Genomic DNA, 21522 nt, shown 5'->3' on the forward strand with positions numbered 1-21522 from the left:
TTAGATTGGGTTTGGGGAATAACCTATTTACTCCTTATTTTTGCTTTTATGCAAAATAGCAATGTCACTGCATTTCTTTCTCCAAAAAGTTAGGAATTTATCTGCAAATGCCTATGATCATTCTAATACATGATCAAAAACTTCTGAGCCTCTCTCATTATGAGGCTTGTTGTGATCAAGCATGATAGGCTATTGAGAAAATTCTCTAGCCTGAGGGGTCCCATCATCAAACTTGACAAAGACTCTTTCAAAGGTAAAGGCAGAGACGAAGGCTAACAAGCAGTTGTGTTTTACCTCATGAAGATCATATTTTTAGGCTTATAATTTCAGTTCCAAAGAATTTATGTTACTCAAAAAATTGGAACTCTGAAATGAGTCAGTATTATGTCCCTTAATTTCTGATGTTTCTGAGTCTAACTTTGGGGTCATTCTGTGTAGTTTTGAAGATAACATTAAAAGTCAAACTTATATAGACAGGAGATTTAACCACCATTTTGTCTACCAGAAGTGAAGTGAGGATTTTAATATGTAAGAGACAGCTGAAATTACCTAATAGAAATAAATAGCAAGGAGGAGAGGGCACTGTAGGCTTGTTTAGGTTTTTTTAGACCTTATCCTTCTGGGATCTCTGATTCTCACTCACTTCTAGAGGCTATGACTACACCGTAGATGAAAGATAATATTTTAATTATTTGAGTGTATTTAAGAAATACTATTTTTTATTTATGTTCTCACATCTAACATTAAATACCCTGTATGTACTTTTAAAGAACCCGAGAAGCCTATCCCAGTAAAGCCTGTACAAGAAGAACCGGTTCCCACAAAACCAAAGGCCCCACCCACTAAAGGTAGAGTGAGAAAAACTTTATCAGTACTGAGACCTGTCTTCACGTCAGTCATACTATAAATACCTGTTGTAGTGGCAGTATACTATTCATGTGTGTGTTTGGGGATGTTGTGTTGTATGTCGTATTTCTTAACTTTTTATTCTTACTACTCTTGAGCAATCAGGTTCAGGTTTGTAAATCTGTTAATGTTGATATTTTCAAGTTGTGAAGAAAGCTGTCCCTGAAGAAAAAGTACCAGTGCCCATTCCTAAGAAACTCAAACCTCTACCACCCAAAGGTACTTTTCAGAGTGATAACTCCCCAAACGTCTTTGTTTCTTGTGTTCTAGAAACGTGTCTTACCACCTTGTCTGCCATTCTTTGTTTTTACAAAACGTATTGTTGTAGTCCTGATGCTTACATGTCACTTTTTCGTATATTTTTATTTACACTGTATCCATGTGGTTGGTTTTAATGCTCTTCAATAATTAATATCTTTAAGTGACTGAAGAATCAAAGAAAGTTGTTGAGGAAAAAGTACGCATTTCAATTACCAAACGCGAAAAAGAGCAGGTGACTGAACCAGCTGCTAAAGGTATAATAATTTCCTTCTTAGACCGGGTCTTTTTTAATGTCTTTTATAAAATCCAGGCAGCTATGCTTCACTTCATTTCATTGTTGTGTGTGTCTTTTAAATTAATCATTTGGAAAATATTGGATGTAAAAATCTGTAGATACAGGATAAGAAGTTAATGTTACCTTTAAAAGGCAAAGTTATTTCAAAATAGATCCATATCCTTTTATACATTGGCTGCATCCTGTCACATGGCTACAATATATAGGAAATAGAGTGTTTGGATGTCAAGTCAGTGACCATTTGGCACATTCCTGGCTTATCTAAATTGATGTAATGATATAACCATATTCCTTCTAAAGCCATTCTGAAGATTAAGAAAAAGCTAACTCAGTGTCTAGTAATTTTTCTTCTGCTTTTTACTAAGTATAAAGTAACTTCTCTATAATTTCAGAAAGCTTAGTTACCTAGAATTTAGCCTTTCATTTCCAGTAAGGGATATTTCCTATAGGCAGAGACGCCTGAACACTAAACATGATTTCACATTTGGGCTCTGCTCCCTCAGGTTTACTTGAGTACTTCTGTATGTTTTTATCCCAATGCGGTTCAGAATTATTTCCATGGAACATGTAAAGTTTCTTACGGATGAACTATTGCATATCTATCACATAAGAAGCACTTGAAAATTATTCTGTCTGCTTAAAGAACAACAAAGCAAGAGTTGTCTGGGTGGCCCGTTTCTTACATTAAAATGTCCTTATACTTAATATTTCAAGTGCCCATGAAGCCCAAGAGGGTTGTCACAGAAGAAAAGGTGCTTATTCCTAAAAAAGAAGTAGCAGCACCTGTTAAAGGTACTTAATGCCACTCTTTTTAATGTTTTGTTCGTCTTCTTTGATATGAAATTCATGTTCAGTTCTATGTGTGAAATTCTTCTGTGTGCAAGGCAAAGCCTGTTCTTGTTACAAATGGTTGTGTTCCTAACATGTTTAAATTTTGTTGAGATATTGGAAAATGTCCAACGTAAAGATAATATCTTTAAAGTGCCAGAAGTACCTAAAAGACCAGAACCAGAAGAGATTGCCTTTGAAGAGGAAGTTGTAACCCGAGTAGAGGAATATCTTGAAGAAGAAGAAGAAGAGTATGTTCATGAAGAAGAGTACCTTCATGAAGAAGAAGAGTACCTTCATGAAGAAGAGGAAGTCATAACTGAAGAAGTGGTACCAGTAGTTCCAGTCAAAGGTAGATTCCATCTCCTACAAAGGGATACAGAGCAGCATCTTTGGAGTCTGAGTGTCTAATTTGATCAGATTCTGGGGTGTATTAGTACAGATGACCAATTCTGCTTATTTTAGAAATAGACACTTTTAGATGCTGAAGTATGATTTCTGCAGTTGCTTTTTACATTCTATATCTTTTTGCAACCTTTCCAAAATTCTTAATAATATCTTTAAAGTGCCTGAGATACCTAAGAAACCTGTTCCGGAAGAGAAGAAACCTGTTCCTGTTCCCAAAAAGAAGGAAGCCCCACCAGCAAAAGGTATACCATCATTCATATCATGGCCAGAGGAAAGCCTTTATCTGCAGATAAATAGTTAACTATCTTCTGAGTTCAAAATCTTGTATGTGTTGTATCTGTTGTTAGAAATGTTAACTGTACTTTGTATGGATGTGTTGTCACTGGTAGTTAGAACTTACCAATAAACAATATCTTTAAAGTGCCTGAGATTCCTAAGAAGCCAGAGGAGAAAGTTCCTGTGCCCATTCCTAAAAAAGAGAAGGCTCCACCAGCTAAAGGTACCTCTCTTTGTAGTCCATCAAGGGGATAGTGTAGTAATCTACTCACATAGTATAACTTGATGAATCATATCAGTTCTTTCCCCATAATGATATTAACAATATTAATGACAAGGCAAGGACCCGCCCAACTGGTTATAGGAGCAGTTTACCGTGCAGCCATCTCTGAATTTTGCTATTGTAGCATGCTGATGCTTCATGCTTGGCTCCTCCTCCTTAGTGGAAATCTCTCAGTATAAAATAGATACTTATCATAACAGCAAAATGGACAAAACCACTATTTACCAGGCATTGTATGCTGTCTTCGTCACCGATCTATGTTTTTACAGTGTTGTTGTTTTTTTAATTTTTATTTTTGTGAATTCCTTTGTTTGTGGCTGTTGTTTTCAATCTTAAAGTGAAACTGTTAGAAGATCTATGATGCTTCAATTAAGTCCTGAGATTGCTGGATTCTTCTCAGTGGGTGGAAAATGTGACACTAACCCTATCTGATATCTTTAAAGTTCCCGAAGTACCCAAGAAACCTGTGCCGGAGGAGAAAGTGCCTGTACCGGTTCCTAAAAAGGTGGAGGCTCCACCCGCAGAAGGTACATAAACTTGCAATGTTGCAAATCATTTTTGTTCCACATTTGCATGTGAGTAAAAATTAATCTTTGGGGATGCAACTCTTTCATATTCCTGTATGGGAAAGAAAATATTTATTTTAAGGATAAAATCCTTCTTGAGATACCTTGGTTGTAGTTTTACTACCTTATCTTAATCTTTTTGAGGCTATGCTTCGACTCAAAATTTTATGTTGTATAAAATTTTTTTCTAAACCATCTCTTTAAAGTGCCCAAGAAGCCTGTGCCTGAGAAGAAGGTGCCAGTTCCTGCTCCTAAGAAAGTAGAGGCTCCACCTGTGAAAGGTACATCACTTCACCTTTTAAAGTGCCTGAGAAAAAACAAACAAACCTTTTAAAAAAATGTTTATGTATATTCACATATAAATGCTCCCACAATATTACATGTTCTTTAAAATTGTCTTCTTAGAAATATAAAAATCAGGTGTTTCATGATTCTTTTTCATGCCTATTGTACTCAAACATGTAAAAGAACACATGATTAAAAACAAATAATATCTTTAAAGTGCCAGAGGTGCCCAAGAAGCTCATTCCAGAAGAAAAGAAACCAACACCTGTTCTGAAAAAAGTAGAGGCTCCACCCCCCAAAGGTACTTTCACCTCTAATAGAACCAGGGCCAAAGGGAAAACTAGTGGGTGTTGCACAGCCTCACTAACCCTAATTAATGCTTGATGACCTTTCCGTTGCTGACATGTGGTACTCTATGATCACAGATGATTTGCTTTTCGTGTTGTTATTAACGCTGTGCATACACGTGATGCTTGATGGTTGAATCAATATCTTTAAAGTGCCAAAGAAACGGGAGCCCGCTCCAGTTCCTGTAACTCTACCTCGGGAAGAGGAAGTTCCATTCAAAGAAGAAATTCCTCCTGAGGAGGACGTTTTACCAGAGGAAGAGGAGATTCCTCCAGAAGAAGAGGAAGTCCCTCCTGAGGAGGAAGAATTTGTACCTGAGGACGAAGTTGTCCCTGAAGAAGAAGAAGCTCTTCCAGAAATTAAACCCCAGGTGCCAGTACCTGCAAGAGGTATAGCAGCTCTTCTTGGAATCACCAAGGCCTCTTTTCTGTTGAATTCCGCCTTTCCATCTTTTTACTCATCTCCAATTTTACCTATAATGCTTGACCCTCTGTGTTGTCCACCATCTAAATCTTAGAAAACATTCCATGTATGTGTGCTCTTATTAATGTCTCTGTCTTGTGTGTTTGTCTGTTGTAAATTATGTGAGTGTCTTTTCAAATTTCATGATGTGAAATGTCGTTTAGTTGTCCGTGGTCTTTTTCTCACCTGTCTTTTTTGTTATGTACACAGTAATGTGCATGTGATTTTTAATGTCTTAAAACGAATGTTTTTAAGTGCCCGAAGTGCCCAAGAAACCTGCACCAGAGAAGAAAGTCCCAGTTCCCGCTCCTAAGCATGTGGAACCTCCACCAGCCAAAGGTACACCAGCCAAACGGGAATACACAGTCTTCATAGCGTCACCAGAAAAATTATGGTGGAACTGGGTTGTAGGAAAAATTTATATTTATAAAGTAGACACTCACATTTTCACTTCTACAAATGTGTAGGAACACTGATACCCATTTTTCATTGGATTCAAAGCAATATGTAGAACAAAGATGAAAGGATATGACCCAAAGTTGCCATAAAATTTGTGCCTGATTATAATTTTATTAGAAATCATAATTTTCATATAGATGTTTTGCAATAAAAAATTAACTACTCTAAAAATACAGTAAATAAATCTTCATAAATTTCTCCTTCAACCATTTATATTAAGTGCCTTTTAAAATTAGGATGACAAGAAAAAAGGAAGATTATATGTTTATCAGAATACTGAATGATAATTTACGTCTTCTGATATATACATGTAAATGTAGACCAGCAGTTTTTTATTTTGGCCTTGTCTTTTGGATTTGTGCCTTGCTGTTTTAGCCTGAGAAAACTCTTTAACCAATCTGATCCTCAAGTTCCATTTGTATGAAATGAGGATACCAATATTAGTCCTAGTGGACTCACATGTTATCGTGAGGATAAAATACAGTACAGTATGTACAAGTATTCTATCACTGAATGAACAGTATCCAGATTTAACATGTTCAATCAGCTCCTGGTACTGGTCAAAATAAATATATGTGTGCCTTCAAGTTCAATTACATTTCCTGTGAAAGATCATGGTACCACGACTTGAAATAAGCATAACTCCCCCATCAGACTAAATAGTCATGTAATCAATGAAATGGTAAAGCTGATCCTTTATTGGATTTCAAGGATTCAGAAATGTTTTATAGATGATGATTTAATAAGTTACTAGTGAAATTTAAATTGATGAAGTGACCATATATCAGATATTAAAATAGGATGCTGTTTTGGCTCCATAAAATCTAATTATATCATAACATTTGGACTCCCAACTTGCATTGCATCCTATCCTGAGTGAGTGTTGCATGTTGGTCCTTCTGTGTGTGGACTTCTTGTGTTCTCTCTTTTTTGTCCCTCGCAATATTCTTATCATGAAATGATGTCTTTAAAGTACCTGAGGTTAAGAAGAAAGTGCCAGAGAAGAAAGTGATCATTCCTAAGAAAGAGGAAGCTCCCCCTACCACAGGTACTGCTGCTCCCAAGCAAATCAGACACAGTCATTTCTTTCCATCACCTGTAAATGTCAAAATGTTCTGTTTCAGTGTTTGCTAACATAACTCATACTCTTGCTGAGTCCATTGTCTCGGTGTTTGTGAAACTGAAATTATAAAATAAAATAATATCTTTAAAGTGCCTGTGGTGCCTAAGAAACCTGAACCAGAAAAGAAGGTGCCTCCTCCTGGTCTTAAGAAAGCAGTGGCTCCTCCTGCCAAAGGTACATCACCCAAAACAGGGACATGTTTGCTGCGCCAGTGTTGAACTCTGATGCTATCCACATAGGACGTTCAACATAAATGTTTGCATTGTGTGGCCTGTTCTTTGCATTCATCATTTGTGACTCAGCTGTACCCATGTTTGTACTATGTCAGATTTTCCACTTTGTGTTTAATGTATTTTATCTTGATCCTCTATGTATGCTGTTTCTAAAAAACAAAAGTATTAAACTCATATATCTTTTAAAAACTAGAAGTAACTAAAAAAATCAGTCCCAAAAGTACCATTGTCTCTCCCTAAAAAGTAGAGGCTCCAATGGTAAAAGATAGAATATCTCTTTAATGGACCTTTAATCTTAAACCACAACCTCTTTATTTTTGTCTCTGATTCTGCAATATGTCAATGTTTCATCTTGTTCATGTGTGTTCTATTTGCTCTCTTGTGTTTTAAAAAAACAGAAAACTTGGCTTTTATGTACTCTTCTTTATTCTTGCATTTTAAGTGCCTAAAACAATTAATATCTTTTAAGTTCCTGAGGTACCTAAGAAAGTGGAAGAAAGAATTGTTCCCCCTGAAGAAGAGGAAGTTCCACCAGTCGAAGGTAGATGACTTTCTGAGAAAAGAGCATTTTAAAAGCCATCATTGTCTTATCATTGTCTAATATTTGAAGGCGATAAATGCACACTTCACTCCAGAAAATAAACATATGCAGACTCTAAAAGTAATTATTACTTACCTAATAGAAATGATTCAGGAAAACTGAAACCAATTGAATCTCCTTTCTTACATACTTAGCCTCTTTGTCTGTTTGTCTGTTTGTTTGTTTGTTTGTTTCATTTTAATAAGAATCTTTGAAGGTAAACTATTTGTCATGGTAAATTTTTCATCAAATTCCTTGGTTAGCAATTGAGGGATAAATTTGTCCAACAGATATTCCAGTTAAGCCTGAGAAACAGGTTCAGACAAATCTAATTTCTACCCCAAAGTGAATATTTAACTTGAAAAGCCCACTTCCATTAAAAATAAATAATAATAATTTTAGCTAAATTCTCTCTGAGGCCCTTTCCAACTCTAAAATTCTGGGAAGAGCCTCACATATTTTGAAGATCCAGTGGCTTTTTTTCAAGGACTAGTGAGTTTTCACACACTTTAGGAAGGCTGAGCTATGAATTACTTACACTGATCAGGCAACTTCAGTTTTCAGATATATCGTTTTAGTCTAACATTCAAAAAAAATTCTAAAAATAATTTACAAAATAATCTTTTTGAAGTGTATGAGGAACCTGAAGAACCTATACCAGAAGAAGAGATCCCAGAAGAACCACCTAGCATAGAGGAGGTTGAGGAAGTGGTGCCACCTAGAGGTACAGCTGCTTTTATGGGTTGGACATTTAAAAAACACAGTGTTCCAAATCTTTCTCAGAATTTGTATTTATCCAATATTGATCAGTACACTTTTTTTATATCAATAATAAATTGAAGATTAATTATTACTGGCGCCACAAGTTTTGTTTCCCTTCCTCCCCTCACTACTCCTGCCCACTTTTTCTACTAAAGCTGCAATGCAATTAGAGTGAGTGATCGCATTTCTGTTATTGGCACTTTAACTTTTTTCTAGCCAGCTCCTATTGTAATACTTTCTTCTAGTTTACAATCCTTAATATTTTTTAATATTAAGATGGGGGAATATTTCTGTGGTGTTCACTTTTTAGAATGATTCTTAGCCTATGATTTCTGAAGACTATGACAGTCTTTTGTATAATTGATATTATGTTTGCATATAGGATTCCCAGGTAATATCCACCTTTAGAGTCATCACTCCATATTTAAAATTAACATTTAGGCTCCTAATATCTTTTTAACAAAAATCAATGTTTTGGGGGGTTGGTACGTGGGAGTTGTTCAGTGCACAGCATGTCATTTTTCAAAATGTCCATAAAAATATCTTTTAAGTGCCTGAAGTGGTTAAGAAAGCAGTACCTGAAGCACCTACTCCTGTTCCTAAAAAAGTGGAGGCACCACCAGCTAAAGGTATAGCAAATCCCAATGACTAATATCTTTAAATTCCCATTTGTTTTCTTTTTAAAACAGTGTCTTCTTTCACTGTTTCTTAGAGTCATTTAAGTAACAAACTTATAAAATTGAGTAAGAACTAGTAAAAATAAACCCTTTCCATTTCTTTAACCTTTTTCAGGATGTTAATGGATGATTATATGTGTATGAATTATTATTCTAGAAGTTTCTTATTTTAAATAGCTGAGCATTTTAATGTTAATAGTATAGCTCTCTATACTTAGATACATAGCAATGAGTCCCTCTTCCCCACATTCCATTCATTGATTTTATTCCATTACACAACAAAGGTTTTCTCGTGTAATTATTATAATATGTCTATTATATGGTCTTATAGGGAAAATGTCTTCTAATGTTTGTATAATAACTATTTCTATAAGCTGTAGGTCCCTTCAGTAATATTTGGCCTAAGCACTCAAGGTTATTACAAAATTTCCATTTTTTCATTGCTTCCTAATTAAGTTGATGCTTTAGTAGTGCCTTTAATAGATAAGATTATGCTGTCCCTATCACAGTAGACCTTCTCAGCAGATATAATAATGCCCAATAGAATATGACTATCTTTTAAAAAGCAAAAAAAAAAAAAAAAGTCTTCATCAAATTAGAAATAGTAGCAGTAAGCCCAATATCAGTATTGGTAATTCTTGGTTTTAAAAAAAAATAGAACCAGCACAGTTTTGGGGGGGACATAGCTTCTTCTAAAGGTATGGTTAGCACAAATGAGTGATCTGGAAAAATATCTTTATTTCCTGTCATAATGTCATCTAATAGTACAGAGGGACTTCTTAGACTTTGATTATTGTTGGTGTCGTTCTGATGTTTCTATTTCATGTTTATTATTGAGTATTGTCAGCTAACTGAAACATCTAATATCTTTAAAGTACCAAAGAAGGTTCCTGAGGAAAAAGTACCTGTTCCTGTTCAGAAAAAAGAAGCACCTCCAGCCAAAGGTATATCTTCTCTTTTAAACCTGATCTTCTTTTTCATCTTTTTTCATTAAGACTTGGTTTATGTCTCTGTGTCTTGATTGTTTTTGATGTCTTTGTCTATGAAAGCTTGCTCTTAATAGTCCTAAATGTTAAAACCATATCTTTAAAGTGCCCGAAGTACAAAAGAAAGTTCCAGAAAAGAAAATCCCAGAAAAGAAAGTCCTTGTGCCTAAAAAAGAAGCTGTTCCCCCAGCTAAAGGTATTTTGGGGGAAATCTTTGATTTTCACATACTGTTGCATGAAAACCATTTTTCATGTTGTTTTTATTTTATATTTTGAATTTACATCTTCATTTCTTCTGTGTTTAAAAAAATATATAAATCTCTTAATAAAGATGCTCTTTCAGGGAGAACTGTCCTTGAAGAAAAAATATCAGTTGCCTTCCATAAGGAGGAAGTAGTAAGAGAAAGAACAGAACTAGAAGTAGTGGAAGCACACGTGGAAGAAGCTCTTGAAGAAGAAGAGTTCCATGAAGTTGAAGAATATTTTGAAGAAGAAGAGTTCCATGAAGTAGAAGAATTTATCAAAGTAGAAAAACAGAGATTTGAAGAAGTACACAAAGTTGAAGAAATTCATAGGGTGATAGAATTTTTAGAAGCTGAAGAAGTGGAAGTATATGAAAAACCCAAAGCTCCACCCAAAGGTAGAGGGGAATTCTGTAGATATTGCAAGTTATCATATCTTTTTCTAACTAACTTTGTGTTTTAAGCACCTTTCGTGTTCAGTTTGGAGCACTAGAAATCCACTTATTTTCCTAGTTAAAATCATTACACACTTTACCCTTGTATCAAATACTTACACTATTTGATACAAAGATTGATATAGAGATTAACCACAATATAATTTTAGCAAACAAGATAACATTTGAAATCTACTTAGCTAAGGAGGTCACTACATGAATTTCTGGATTCTTTTTAAAATCCAACTAAGAATGTTACATGGCTGTTACAGAAATCAAAATAATAGACCAGTGTCATTGCTGAGTGAAAAAGACGCTCCTCAGTTCACTGGGGAACTTACATGTTCAGGCCAAACAACCATTGCATTGTTAACATTCCAGTCAATTGTTCATAAGCTGATAAATTCCTTTCAAAAGCTTCCACCATTTGTCATTAGGAAAATAACATTAGGAGGTAAATGGATGTTAGTAACAGCACCTGAATTCTAGTATATTCTGAAGATAACCCATAATACAAATAATTCTTTGCAATAGCACTCCAGATGTTGCACAAATTAATAATATGTGTGTGATACGAAGGAATGTGTGTGTGTGTATGTGTGCTTAGTATACACAGTTAATAAACAATATAGGTGAAATTTAACAAAACCAAGTCTTTTTTTGAAGTAGGTGTGGTATAAATTTAAAAATACAAATAAAGCATTTTATCAGCCCTCGTTGTACTAACTTTAATAGTAACGTTTCATAATACTTGAAGAGTTCATTCTAAAGCAAAACACTAATATCTTTGAAGGGCCTGAGATATCCGAGAAAGTCATCCCTCCAAAAAAACCACCCACTAGAGTTGTTCCTCGAAAAGAGCCACCAGCTAAAGGTATTTCATTGGCAAAAAATTACTTACCTAATTGTATGTACCGTAGCACGGTGGTTGTTTTACAAGTGTGCATTCTACTTGATGTTTTTCTTCCGTGTTTTGTGTTTTGGTAATTTTTAAAGCAAACTAATATCTTTGGAGTGGCTGAGGGTCCAAAGGAGAGTCAACCAAAAGAGAAAGTCACTGTTGTTATACCTAAAATACCCAGAGCAAATGTCTCTTAACCAAATAGTGAACTCACATTTCCTTCTTTGGTACTATTTCATCATATATTCACTAATGTGCTTATAGAAAAATCCATGTTTTCCTATTATTAATTTTAATAACCTAGTAAATGTAACTACATAGTAACTATATTTTTAATATTCCTGCTTTGTTCATTTTTATAAACCTCTTGAATTTCACAATAGAAATGGAAAAAATCTAATACATAACATATACTTACATCTTTCAAATCTGTGAAGCATTTAAGAACGTCATCACTGGAAAAAAAAGTACCAATTATTCCACCAAGACAAGTAGCAACAGCACCAACTGACACTGTCTTGTTACTTTTTCTTGTTAAACTCTAACATGAAAAATTCCCCTGGATTTGTTGTGTTTCTTATTGAAATTCAACTCTCATCAAATACTGTAATGTATTTGATAAAGTGATATCTGTACTTGATATGGTTATGTTCTCTGTTGATTGACATTTCTCTTATGTTCTGTTTGTTGAAAATCTTTATGAATTTTTAAAAGTAAAAAATGTTACTACTATCTTTAAAGTACCTGAAGCACCCAAGAAAATTGTGGTAGAAGAAAAAGTACATGTTCCTGAAGAGCCCAAATTTCCACCAGCTAAAGGTACTGCCTTTGCTGATTTCCCTCTAATGTAAAACCCTCTTTTATTTACTTACTATGGAGAAGAGAGAGATCATTCTCCCCTTCATACCACAATATAACTGATTGATGTACACTTCAATTTATGTTCTATAACATAATCTTCCTGTATGCCTATAAGTTTATTGTTGGGGCTCATCCTCTTCTTAAGAAATAATTAAACAATATGACCACTCAACTTCTTTTTCAAAAATAATTTATTTTGGAAGCTATTGTCAAATAGCTCTGAAAACAAATGAACATGTTCCAAATTACAATAGACAATGATGCTATCCCCAAAGGGCAGAGTGTTTCTAAACTGACAAATCAAGAACTCAGTCACAAGGCGATCTAGAGAGATACATTGACTGTGTTTCGTTGACTTATTTTGGAATTTTTGACATTCTTCTTGTTAGATGCCCCTTGTCTTGATATTTTATATTCAATTATGAAATTCTTAAAAATAAAACAATCAAATATCTTTAAAGCACCTGAAGTACCCAAGAAAATTGTTCCAGAAGAAAAGGTTCATGAAGCTGTTCCTAAGAAGCCTGAAGTTCCACCAGTTAAAGGTACACACTGATGCTAATCACAACATGAAGGAACTCTTTATTTAGTTATTCATGGTTTAAAGTGAATGTGTGTGAGGTTAAATCTGTGTAGTTTGTTACTTTATATTCTTAATATCTTACATTGTCATACATAACAATTAATATACTAATATCTTTAAAGTTCCTGAGGTGCCTAAGAAAAGTATTCAAGAAGAAACATCAACTATAGTTCTTTCTGAAGAAACGACGTTATACAGTGAGTGTAGAAAACTTGGTGGTTCCCTTTGGTTTCATTTGTGTTTGTCTTCATAGCTTTTAAAAGTAAATACACTAATATCTTGTAAAAGCCTTAACTCACCAAAAATATCTAGCTAAGAGTAAATAATTTGAATACTATTAGCTTCAAAATTATTTCTTCAACAATTTAAAAAATAATCTTGACCTTATAACATTGCTGGAGTTTAGAAAAGTCGTTTCTCTTGTTCAATTTGTTGTCCTGTCTTATTAATCTGTCATGTGTACAAATGTCTTTTGCTTTGAAGCAATTTATTTTCTCAGACTATGAAATAACTAACTTCATAATAATATTTTAATTGAATTTTATAGAATCAAAATGCTCAACCATTATTGTTTTTTATTCTTCAACACAATCTCTGGAAACATTTTGGCAATGCTGCAAATGACCATAGATTTACATAGCAATTAGAACCTCAAAAGAATTCTGAAGCCATTTTTTAAATTGGCTCTCGTGTAAATTTTGAATTAAATAATTTGAGAAGTAAAATTAAATAATAAATATCATTTTTATTATTTGCATAATAAAATATTCTGAATAGAATACTTTCAGTAACCTAAGTAGTGAAAATGCCAGTAGTCTAGATATTCTTACATTTATTTTCATCTAAAAAATTCCCTGTTTAAAGCCAATTTTTGTCACTATAATTCTAGGCTGGGATAAAAATATATGCTGACTCCCTCCTTTTTTTGTTTTGTTTTGGCCCAAAACAGCTAGGGCCTGACTCCTTCCTTTGAATACCCTTTCTATACTTGAGTTTGGTTATTGTCATCATCCAGGCTTCCTTTCTAAAAGCTGGAGGAATCTTTTTCTTTCATTTGCCTTATTTTCCAAATATTTACTTATTTTTATTTTCTGATTTCAGTCCCTAAATGATTTTAACATTTATATAAAACAATAAAGCAAAAAATTAGATGTGGTTTTAAAATATAGATAACTAGGTTTTGGAAAAGAAAAAGGCTTATCTGAATTTCCAGTAGGTCAAATATCAAAGAATTCTTGATGTACAACTCAACATTGATCCTGTTCTTTTTTTTTTTGTTCTTTTTTTAAAAATATATTTTATTGATTTCTTACAGAGAGGAAGGGAGAGAGATAGAGAGTCAGAAACATCGATGAGAGAGAAACATCGATCAGCCGCCTCCTGCACATCCCCCACCGGGGATGTGCCCTCAACCCAGGTACATGCCCTTGACCGGAATCGAACCTGGGACCCTTCAGTCCGCAGGCCGACGCTCTATCCACTGAGCCAAACCGGTTTCGGCAACCCTGTTCTTTTTTAACAAACCCATAAAAAATAAGAGCAATAGGAAAATTTGTCCAGTAAATGTCTGCAGAAAAAGTAGAATAATTATATAGTCCCTTTCCAGTGAATTCCTCAATTTTATCATCATGTTAATAAAGAAATGCTGAGCCTTATATCATAAAACTGGGAAGGAGACTTTTTCCTAGCCAAAGTGGTATTGTCACTAATATTTGTCTATGTACAACTGGTAATTTGAGTGATGACTATGTATTATGTTTTTATTAATACTGTTCTTCATCCACTTTGAAATGAAGCTAATTGTATACATACTAATATCTTTAAAGTGTATGAAGTATCTGAAGAATCAACCACAGAAGAAAAAGTATTTATGACTCATCCTCAAAAGACAAAACCCAAACTAGCAAAAGGTATATAACATTGATGACACAGTCTGAGGAACATTTATTTGTGGCTCTTTTTAAAAGCTCAATATGTACTTCACCATTTATGACTATACTTATATCTTTTAAGTGCCTGAAACACCCAAGAAAGTTGTTCCAGAGGATAAAATATATGTGACTATTCCTAAAAAGAGAGAAACACCAGCAACTAAAGGTATATTTAAATATCAAACTTCGATGACTATCTTTGACTTCAAGACACAAAAGTTGCATGCATATAATTCACTGCTTTTATGAGTTCTTAGTATAAATCTACTAATATCTTTAAAAAACTTGATACAACCAGAAAAGTTTTTCCAGAGGTAGAGTTTCCTGAAGCTATTCCCAACATTTCAGAGCATCCTTCTACTGAAGGCATAATTCTTAGTTATGAAAATCTAAATAGGAAAATTCTTCTTTGGTCTACAAAATAAGTTTAATGTTGTGTGTAGATTCTCACAACCTCTAATGCTAAAATACTAATATCTTTAGAGCACCTAATGTACCCAAGAAAAGGAACTATGACATGCCCCACCGAAAAAGTCCCACTTATACATACAATGTACAGAGAAAACCTGTTAGAACAAAAATTAAAATCTGAATTTAAAGTTAGAATCTCTAACTTTAAATATACCTAACTTCCTTAGTATGCCATGTCTTCATGTCTTTGCCTTTATTCAACTAAAACCTACTAATATCTTTAAAGAGATGGAAGTCTCCGAGGAAGGTACTCCAGAGGGGCCAGCTTCTGCTGCTAGAAGAAGAAAGATAACATCACCAAAAGGTACAAGCCAGAAGAAAGTCGACTTTCTTATCTCATGATTATAGTTGTACTTAACACATGTAAAAATACTAATATCTTGAAAGCCCCAGATGCTACCAAGAAAGTCATTTCAGAGAAGTAGCTCCCCCAAAGCAGGAGTTTGATTGGGTATATACATATCCCCATGAGTGGTTTAAGAGATAACAGAGGGGAAAATTTTTTTTTACTTATATATACGGGTGATGGTTGGGCTACAAAGTTCATCTATGAGGCCTCCAGGGAAAAATATGTATGCATACAATGTGCAGGTGTAAGCCAGATAGATTCTTCAATAGAAAATAATGTTACTGTGCCCATAAAAAATTAAAATCAGAATAGCTAGAAAAAAAATGATAGGAGACTACTTATAATATTTTATATCCCCCAGATTAGATTGAATTGGCTCAATACACTCTCTATAATGTAGAAATTAGTGTCATCAAATACTACAGAGGTGTTTGGTTATAGATTATAAGTCTATAATTCAACTCTCCATAGGGTTGAAATCCCAGAATATAACTGCCTATTGTAATTATTTTTCTATTAAAATAAGTTTACTACCAAAAATAAGCATATATATTAGAAATAACTTATTTCCCACAAGACTTAAATATTATAGAAATATTTTCAGAAAACCATTACTTAAAGAAAAAATATCAAATTTAATATGAAGCTGTTCTATGTCATCTCTAGCTGAGAGTCTTCTATAACCAAAGCAGTTAAAACAAAACCAGTTAAAGTTGGAATTCTGCCCTGAATACTTAGCCCCTCTCATTGTCTTTTATTTTTTAAAGAGCCCTACGTTTTTCCATTTTGAATATTTTTAGGTAAATTAAAAGTTGAGAAGTTTTTTAACATCCAGAATAATAACTTCTGTAATTTAAAAACTAAACATTTTGACATTGTTTTCTCAGTCTAGAATCTCTGGGTTGTCCTCTCTGCTATACCTGAAAAACAAGCACTTTTCTAAAGTGCTTCAAGTGAGGGCACAAAATGAAGCCAAACCAGATAAGAAAGGAGCTGTTTTGCTCTCCTCAAATTAATAACTAAAGAAAAGTACGTTGTTAATTATTTTTTAAAAACAAAACTTTTCTCTTGAAGCTAATTTTCTATGATCTAATTTTCTATGCATCTACCATTTCAAGAAATAAAATTAGTAATTTTTAATATATCTTTATTGATTTCAGAGAGTAAGAGAGAGGGAGAGAGAGAAACATCAATAATCAGAGACAATCATTGGTCAGCTGCCTCCCGCACACCCCCACATTGGGGATTGAGTCCGCAACCCACCATGTGCCCTGACCAGGAATCGAGCTGTGTCCTCCTGGTTCATAGGCCAACACTCAACCAACCACTGAGCCACACCAGCTGAGCAAAATTACTAATGTTGATAGTGCCTGAGGTGACCAAGAAAACAGCTCCTGATAATCAAATATTCATACTATTACTAAAAAATCAGATTTGAGGAGCAGGGAGGTCTCCCAGTCTGAGGTATTCCTGTAGGTGGAGTTATGATTAAAATCCTTCATTGCTCTTCATCACTCTGAAGTACAATGAATTAATATCTTTAAAGTGCCTGAATCACCTCAAGAAGTTGTCCCTGTCAAGGAAACACCCATGACTGAAATTGAAATTAAAACACCTTCTACTAAAGGTATCATGCATTCTATCATTCCTTCCTTCATTTATTCAATGAATGCCTATTATGTACATGGTGCTAGTGAGTTGGGGAGTAATAAGCAAAGACAAATAAGACTGGATTCCTTTCCTTAATGCATTAAACCTCATTCAGTTCTTGAAAGAAGTGCCCTTGTAGCCATAAAAATAGCTTTTATTCCGTTAATATGACTCATGTCTCCACTGATCCTTAATCTCTAAGTGTGATACTAATATCTTTAAAGCGCCAGAAGCTATGAAAGAAGTTGCTCCTGATATGCAATTATCTGAGGATGTTCCTGAAGAGCCAGAACCTCTGCCTGTGGAAGGTATATATCATGTCTACACAGATACTGAAGAAGAGATGACCTGCTCTCTGCTCTTAAAATTATGTTTTCTAATGTTCTCCATAACCCCTAAACATACTAATCTCTTTCAAGCAGCCTCTCAAAAGAAAATATGTGTGGCCATATTTATCAAAACAGAAAACCCTCCCATTAAACGTATTCATTCAACAAATACTTAGTAAGGAAGGTCTGCGGTGACAGAAATTCCGCTGGGTGCTAGAGAAGGGTGAATCCTCTTCTCAAGGGCCCTACCACCCCATTAGACTTAGTTGGTTCATGGGGCGAGCAGAGAATGGAGAGGGAGAGAAGGGACTTCCAGAAAACTGTATTTGCTAACTCATTGCGGTTACTGCTTTTAGTAATCACTTTAACTCTTAAACGTGAAATACTAATATCTTTAAAGTGACTGAAGCGCCTCAAGAAGTGGTTCCCGTGAAGAGAGTTCCTTCCAAGAAAAGGGAGCCTCCATCAGTTAAAGGTACAAGTTACCATGCCTTCAAGCTGTAGAAGGAATACCTCTTGTAGTCTTGACAATACTTGCTTGTACCTCCTGATCTTCATAACACTAAATGTTACACTACTAATTTCTTCAAGCGCCCGGAGCACCTCACGAAATTCTCCCTGAAAAGAAAGCATCTGTGGTTCCTCATAAAAAGCCTAAAGGCCCTTCTGATGAAGGTATATGTTGCTGGAAGCTTAGAGATTTGGAAAAATCTCTTTTCCTGTAGAAATGTGTTTCCTGTTTGTATTGGTTCCTGTAACACCTAAGTGTAAAAATATTAATATCTTTAAAGTGCCTGAGGCTCCCAAAGAAGTCCCAGAAAGGAAAGTGCATCCTCCCCCAAAGCCTGAAGTTGTACTTGTGGAAGGTACATCCCTGAACTCCCTTCACGATGGGGTAGGGAGGGCAATGGAAAGAACCACCTTGCTAGCCTGGGAAGTTCTGTTGATGTGTCAATGTGATTTCTGTCTGTGTTGATCCGTGTAACCCAAATGTAAATTTACTAATATCTTCAAAGTGCTTGAAGCGCCCAAAGAGGTTGTCCCTGAAAAGAAAGTGCCTTTGGTGCCTCCTAAAAAGCCAGAAATCCCACCTGTTACAGGTATTTCCCCTGGATTCGGGTTTAAGAATATGTTATCTGCTCCTAAAAACATTTTGTTCCGGTGACCTCATAACTCCTGACTGTAATGTTACTAATATCTTTTAAGTGCCTGAGGCTCCCAAAGAAGTTGTCCCTGAAAAGAAAACACAGGTGGTGCCTCCTAAAAAGCCAGACGTCCCTCCTCTTAAAGGTATTTGTCACTGATCTTAGGTTTGAACGAGGCATAACGCGTCTGCTCTTGCTAATATTTTCTCCCAGTTATGAGACCATAACTCCTGATTGCAATTTTACTAATATCTTTTAAGTGCCCGAGGCTCCCAAAGAAGTTGTCCCTGAAAAGAAAGTACCTTTGGTGCCTCCTAAAAAGCCAGAAGTTCCACCAGCCAAAGGTAGTCACCCTCTTGTCCCTGTGTTTGACACTGTCTGTTTGTCTTCACTCTGTCTAATCATCAACATACTAATATCTTTAAAGCACCTGAGGTGCCAAAGGCAGCTGTCCCAGAAAAGAAGGTGCCCGAAGTTATTCCTCCCAAACCGGAGAGTCCTCCCCCTGAAGGTAATGTCCAAACTATCTATATACCAGGAAGAAAAGTAACTATTTTAGCTAGAAAATTCTATATGCAAATACCACTGCGTGAAGGTGATATAATTCTAAAGAGAAACAAATCAGAAGTTTTCCAAAATGTCTGGGTTTAACGATTACACGGTATAGTCATTAATGGTTGTCACGTTTTCTAAACACAAATTACCAATGTCTTTTAAGTGCCGGAGGTGCCGCCACCGAAGGAAGCCATCCCTGAGAAGAAAGTGCCTGTGGCTCCTCCTAAGAAGCCGGAAGCTCCACCTGCTAAAGGTATTTATCCTTGTGTTGTTGGTCATGCTTTTCCGGGGGCGGGTCTGAGCGCGTGTGTGGAAGTGTCCTCCCGGCTCACAAATTGTATCGCTTGGGGTAAATATGTTGTCACTCTCGCCTAGTTATAGTCTCGAACTAAAACGTACTAATATCTTCAAAGTTCCTGAAGCTCCTAAAGAAGTTGTACCTGAAAAGAAAGTGCCTGTGGCTGTGCCCAAAAAACCAGAAGCCCCGCCTGCTATAGGTATTTCTTCCCACTGCTCTGTTAAGAGGGGAAGCTGTTGTCTTGTTCGCGTCACAATTATTACAGTATATGCCTTCACTATTCACAAATTCTAAAAATACTAATATCTTTCAAGTCCCTGAAGCTGCTCAAGAAGTCATCCCAGAAAAGATCATTCCCAAGGCACCATTCAAAAAGCCGGAAGCCCCGCCTGTCACAGGTATATGTTAGTCCTGACCTCATTTCGCAGAAGAAATCTCTCTTCCATTCTTGAGAATAGTTTTAGGCCATTGCTCTTCCTTAACTGAAGTGTAAAACGACTAATATCTTTCAAGTGCCTGAAGCTCCCCAAGAAGTCCCAGAAAAGAAAGTTCCCAAGGCACCACCCCAAAAACCAGAAGCTCCGCCTGTCACAGGTATGCGTTTGCCCCAACCTCATTCTGCCACAGAAGTGGCTCTTCTGCTGTTGAAAACAGTTTTAGGCCATTGCTCTTCATTAACTTCTGTGTAAAACTACTAATATCTTTCAAGTGCCTGAAGTTCCTCAAGAAGTCGTCCCAGAAAAGAAAACCCCCAGGGCACCACCCAAAAAACCAGAAGCCCCACCAGTTTCAGGTATTTTCCACCACATCCTTATTCTACAGAAAAAAATTAGACCTCTTTGCTCTTGGAAATAATTGTAGCCCATTGACCTCATTAACCTGAGTGTAAAACTACTAATATCTTTTAAGTGCCTGAAGTTCCTCAAGAACTTGTCCCTGAAGAGGAGGCACCAGCGGTGCCTGCGAACTTGCCAGAAATCTCACCGGTGACAGGTACTTGTTACTCACCTTAGACTTAAGAAGATAAAACTCTTCCAATCTTGAAAACATTTTCTCCCAGCAGCCTCATAACTACTAAATGTAAATGTACTAATATCTTTTAAGTGCCTGAAGCTCCCAAAGAAGTTGTCCCTGAAAAGAAAGTGTCTGTGATGCCTCCTAAAAAGCCAGAAATCCCACCTGTGAAAGGTATTTGTCACTGATCTTAGGCTGAAAAAGACATAACGCTTCTGCTCTTGAACATATTTTCTCCCGCTGCCCTCGGAACTCCTGATTGTAATTTTACTAATATCTTTTAAGTGCCTGAAGCTCCCAAAGAAGTTGTCCCTGAAAAGAAAGTGTCTGTGATGCCTCCGAAAAAGCCAGAAATCCCACCTGTGAAAGGTATTTGTCAATGATCTTAGGTTTAAGAAGACACAACTCACCTGCTCCTGAAAACATTTTTTGTTCTAGCCGTCTCATAACTACTAAATGTAAATGTACTAATATCTTTTAAGTGCCTGAGGCTCCCAAAGAAGTTGTCCCTGAAAAGAAAGCACCAGTGGTACCTCCTAAAAAGCCAGAAGTCCCACCTGTTACAGGTACTTACCGTTCACCTTAGACTTAAGAAGATAAACTCTGCTACTCTTGAACTTCTTTTGTTCTTGCAGTCATATAACTACCAAATGTGGTCTTACTAATATCTTTTAAGTGCTCGAGGCTCCCAAAGAAGTTGTCCCTGAAAAGAAAGTACCTTTGGCGCCTCCTAAAAAGCCAGAAGTTCCACCAGCCAAAGGTAGTCACCCTCTTGTCCCTGTGTTTGACACTGTCTGTTTGTCTTCGCTCTGTCTAATCATCAACATACTAATATCTTTAAAGCACCTGAGGTGCCAAAGGCAGCTGTCCCAGAAAAGAAGGTGCCCGAAGTTATTCCTCCCAAACCGGAGAGCCCTCCTCCTGAAGGTAATAATGAAATTATCCAAACTAGCGTTTTTGAAAAAGAAAAACTCTCTTCTTAGTGTTATAAACATCTTTTTTTTTTTTTGCAAAATACTTC

At 35.7% G+C, this 21522-nt stretch overlaps 1 protein-coding gene and 1 long non-coding RNA gene across 2 annotated transcripts in view; both read left to right on the plus strand.

Moving 5' to 3' along the window:
* TTN (titin) overlaps positions 1–21522 on the plus strand; it is a 278629-nt gene that overhangs the window by 130053 nt on the left and 127054 nt on the right. Inside the window, exons 134-168 of the mRNA XM_036318697.1 lie at positions 771–848; positions 1051–1125; positions 1329–1421; positions 2177–2254; positions 2445–2642; positions 2857–2940; positions 3120–3197; positions 3701–3784; positions 4030–4104; positions 4326–4409; positions 4609–4845; positions 5174–5257; positions 6351–6425; positions 7203–7274; positions 7945–8037; positions 8627–8704; positions 9628–9696; positions 9845–9934; positions 10082–10378; positions 11208–11288; positions 12057–12134; positions 18696–18779; positions 18895–18978; positions 19062–19145; positions 19353–19442; positions 19603–19686; positions 19802–19885; positions 20001–20081; positions 20197–20280; positions 20397–20480; positions 20592–20675; positions 20787–20870; positions 20984–21067; positions 21178–21261; positions 21345–21428. Coding sequence (XP_036174590.1) covers positions 771–848; positions 1051–1125; positions 1329–1421; positions 2177–2254; positions 2445–2642; positions 2857–2940; positions 3120–3197; positions 3701–3784; positions 4030–4104; positions 4326–4409; positions 4609–4845; positions 5174–5257; positions 6351–6425; positions 7203–7274; positions 7945–8037; positions 8627–8704; positions 9628–9696; positions 9845–9934; positions 10082–10378; positions 11208–11288; positions 12057–12134; positions 18696–18779; positions 18895–18978; positions 19062–19145; positions 19353–19442; positions 19603–19686; positions 19802–19885; positions 20001–20081; positions 20197–20280; positions 20397–20480; positions 20592–20675; positions 20787–20870; positions 20984–21067; positions 21178–21261; positions 21345–21428 — 3360 coding nt within the window. The remainder of the gene's footprint in view (positions 1–770; positions 849–1050; positions 1126–1328; positions 1422–2176; positions 2255–2444; positions 2643–2856; positions 2941–3119; positions 3198–3700; positions 3785–4029; positions 4105–4325; positions 4410–4608; positions 4846–5173; positions 5258–6350; positions 6426–7202; positions 7275–7944; positions 8038–8626; positions 8705–9627; positions 9697–9844; positions 9935–10081; positions 10379–11207; positions 11289–12056; positions 12135–18695; positions 18780–18894; positions 18979–19061; positions 19146–19352; positions 19443–19602; positions 19687–19801; positions 19886–20000; positions 20082–20196; positions 20281–20396; positions 20481–20591; positions 20676–20786; positions 20871–20983; positions 21068–21177; positions 21262–21344; positions 21429–21522) is intronic.
* Positions 14420–15465, plus strand: LOC118661116. The gene is made up of 3 exons (XR_004969147.1): positions 14420–14669; positions 14773–14856; positions 15388–15465. It is a non-coding gene; the product is annotated as an uncharacterized LOC118661116 (long non-coding RNA).

The sequence above is a fragment of the Myotis myotis genome, unplaced genomic scaffold, assembly GCF_014108235.1.
Source record: "Myotis myotis isolate mMyoMyo1 unplaced genomic scaffold, mMyoMyo1.p scaffold_m19_p_8, whole genome shotgun sequence".
Lineage (NCBI taxonomy): Eukaryota > Metazoa > Chordata > Mammalia > Chiroptera > Vespertilionidae > Myotis > Myotis myotis.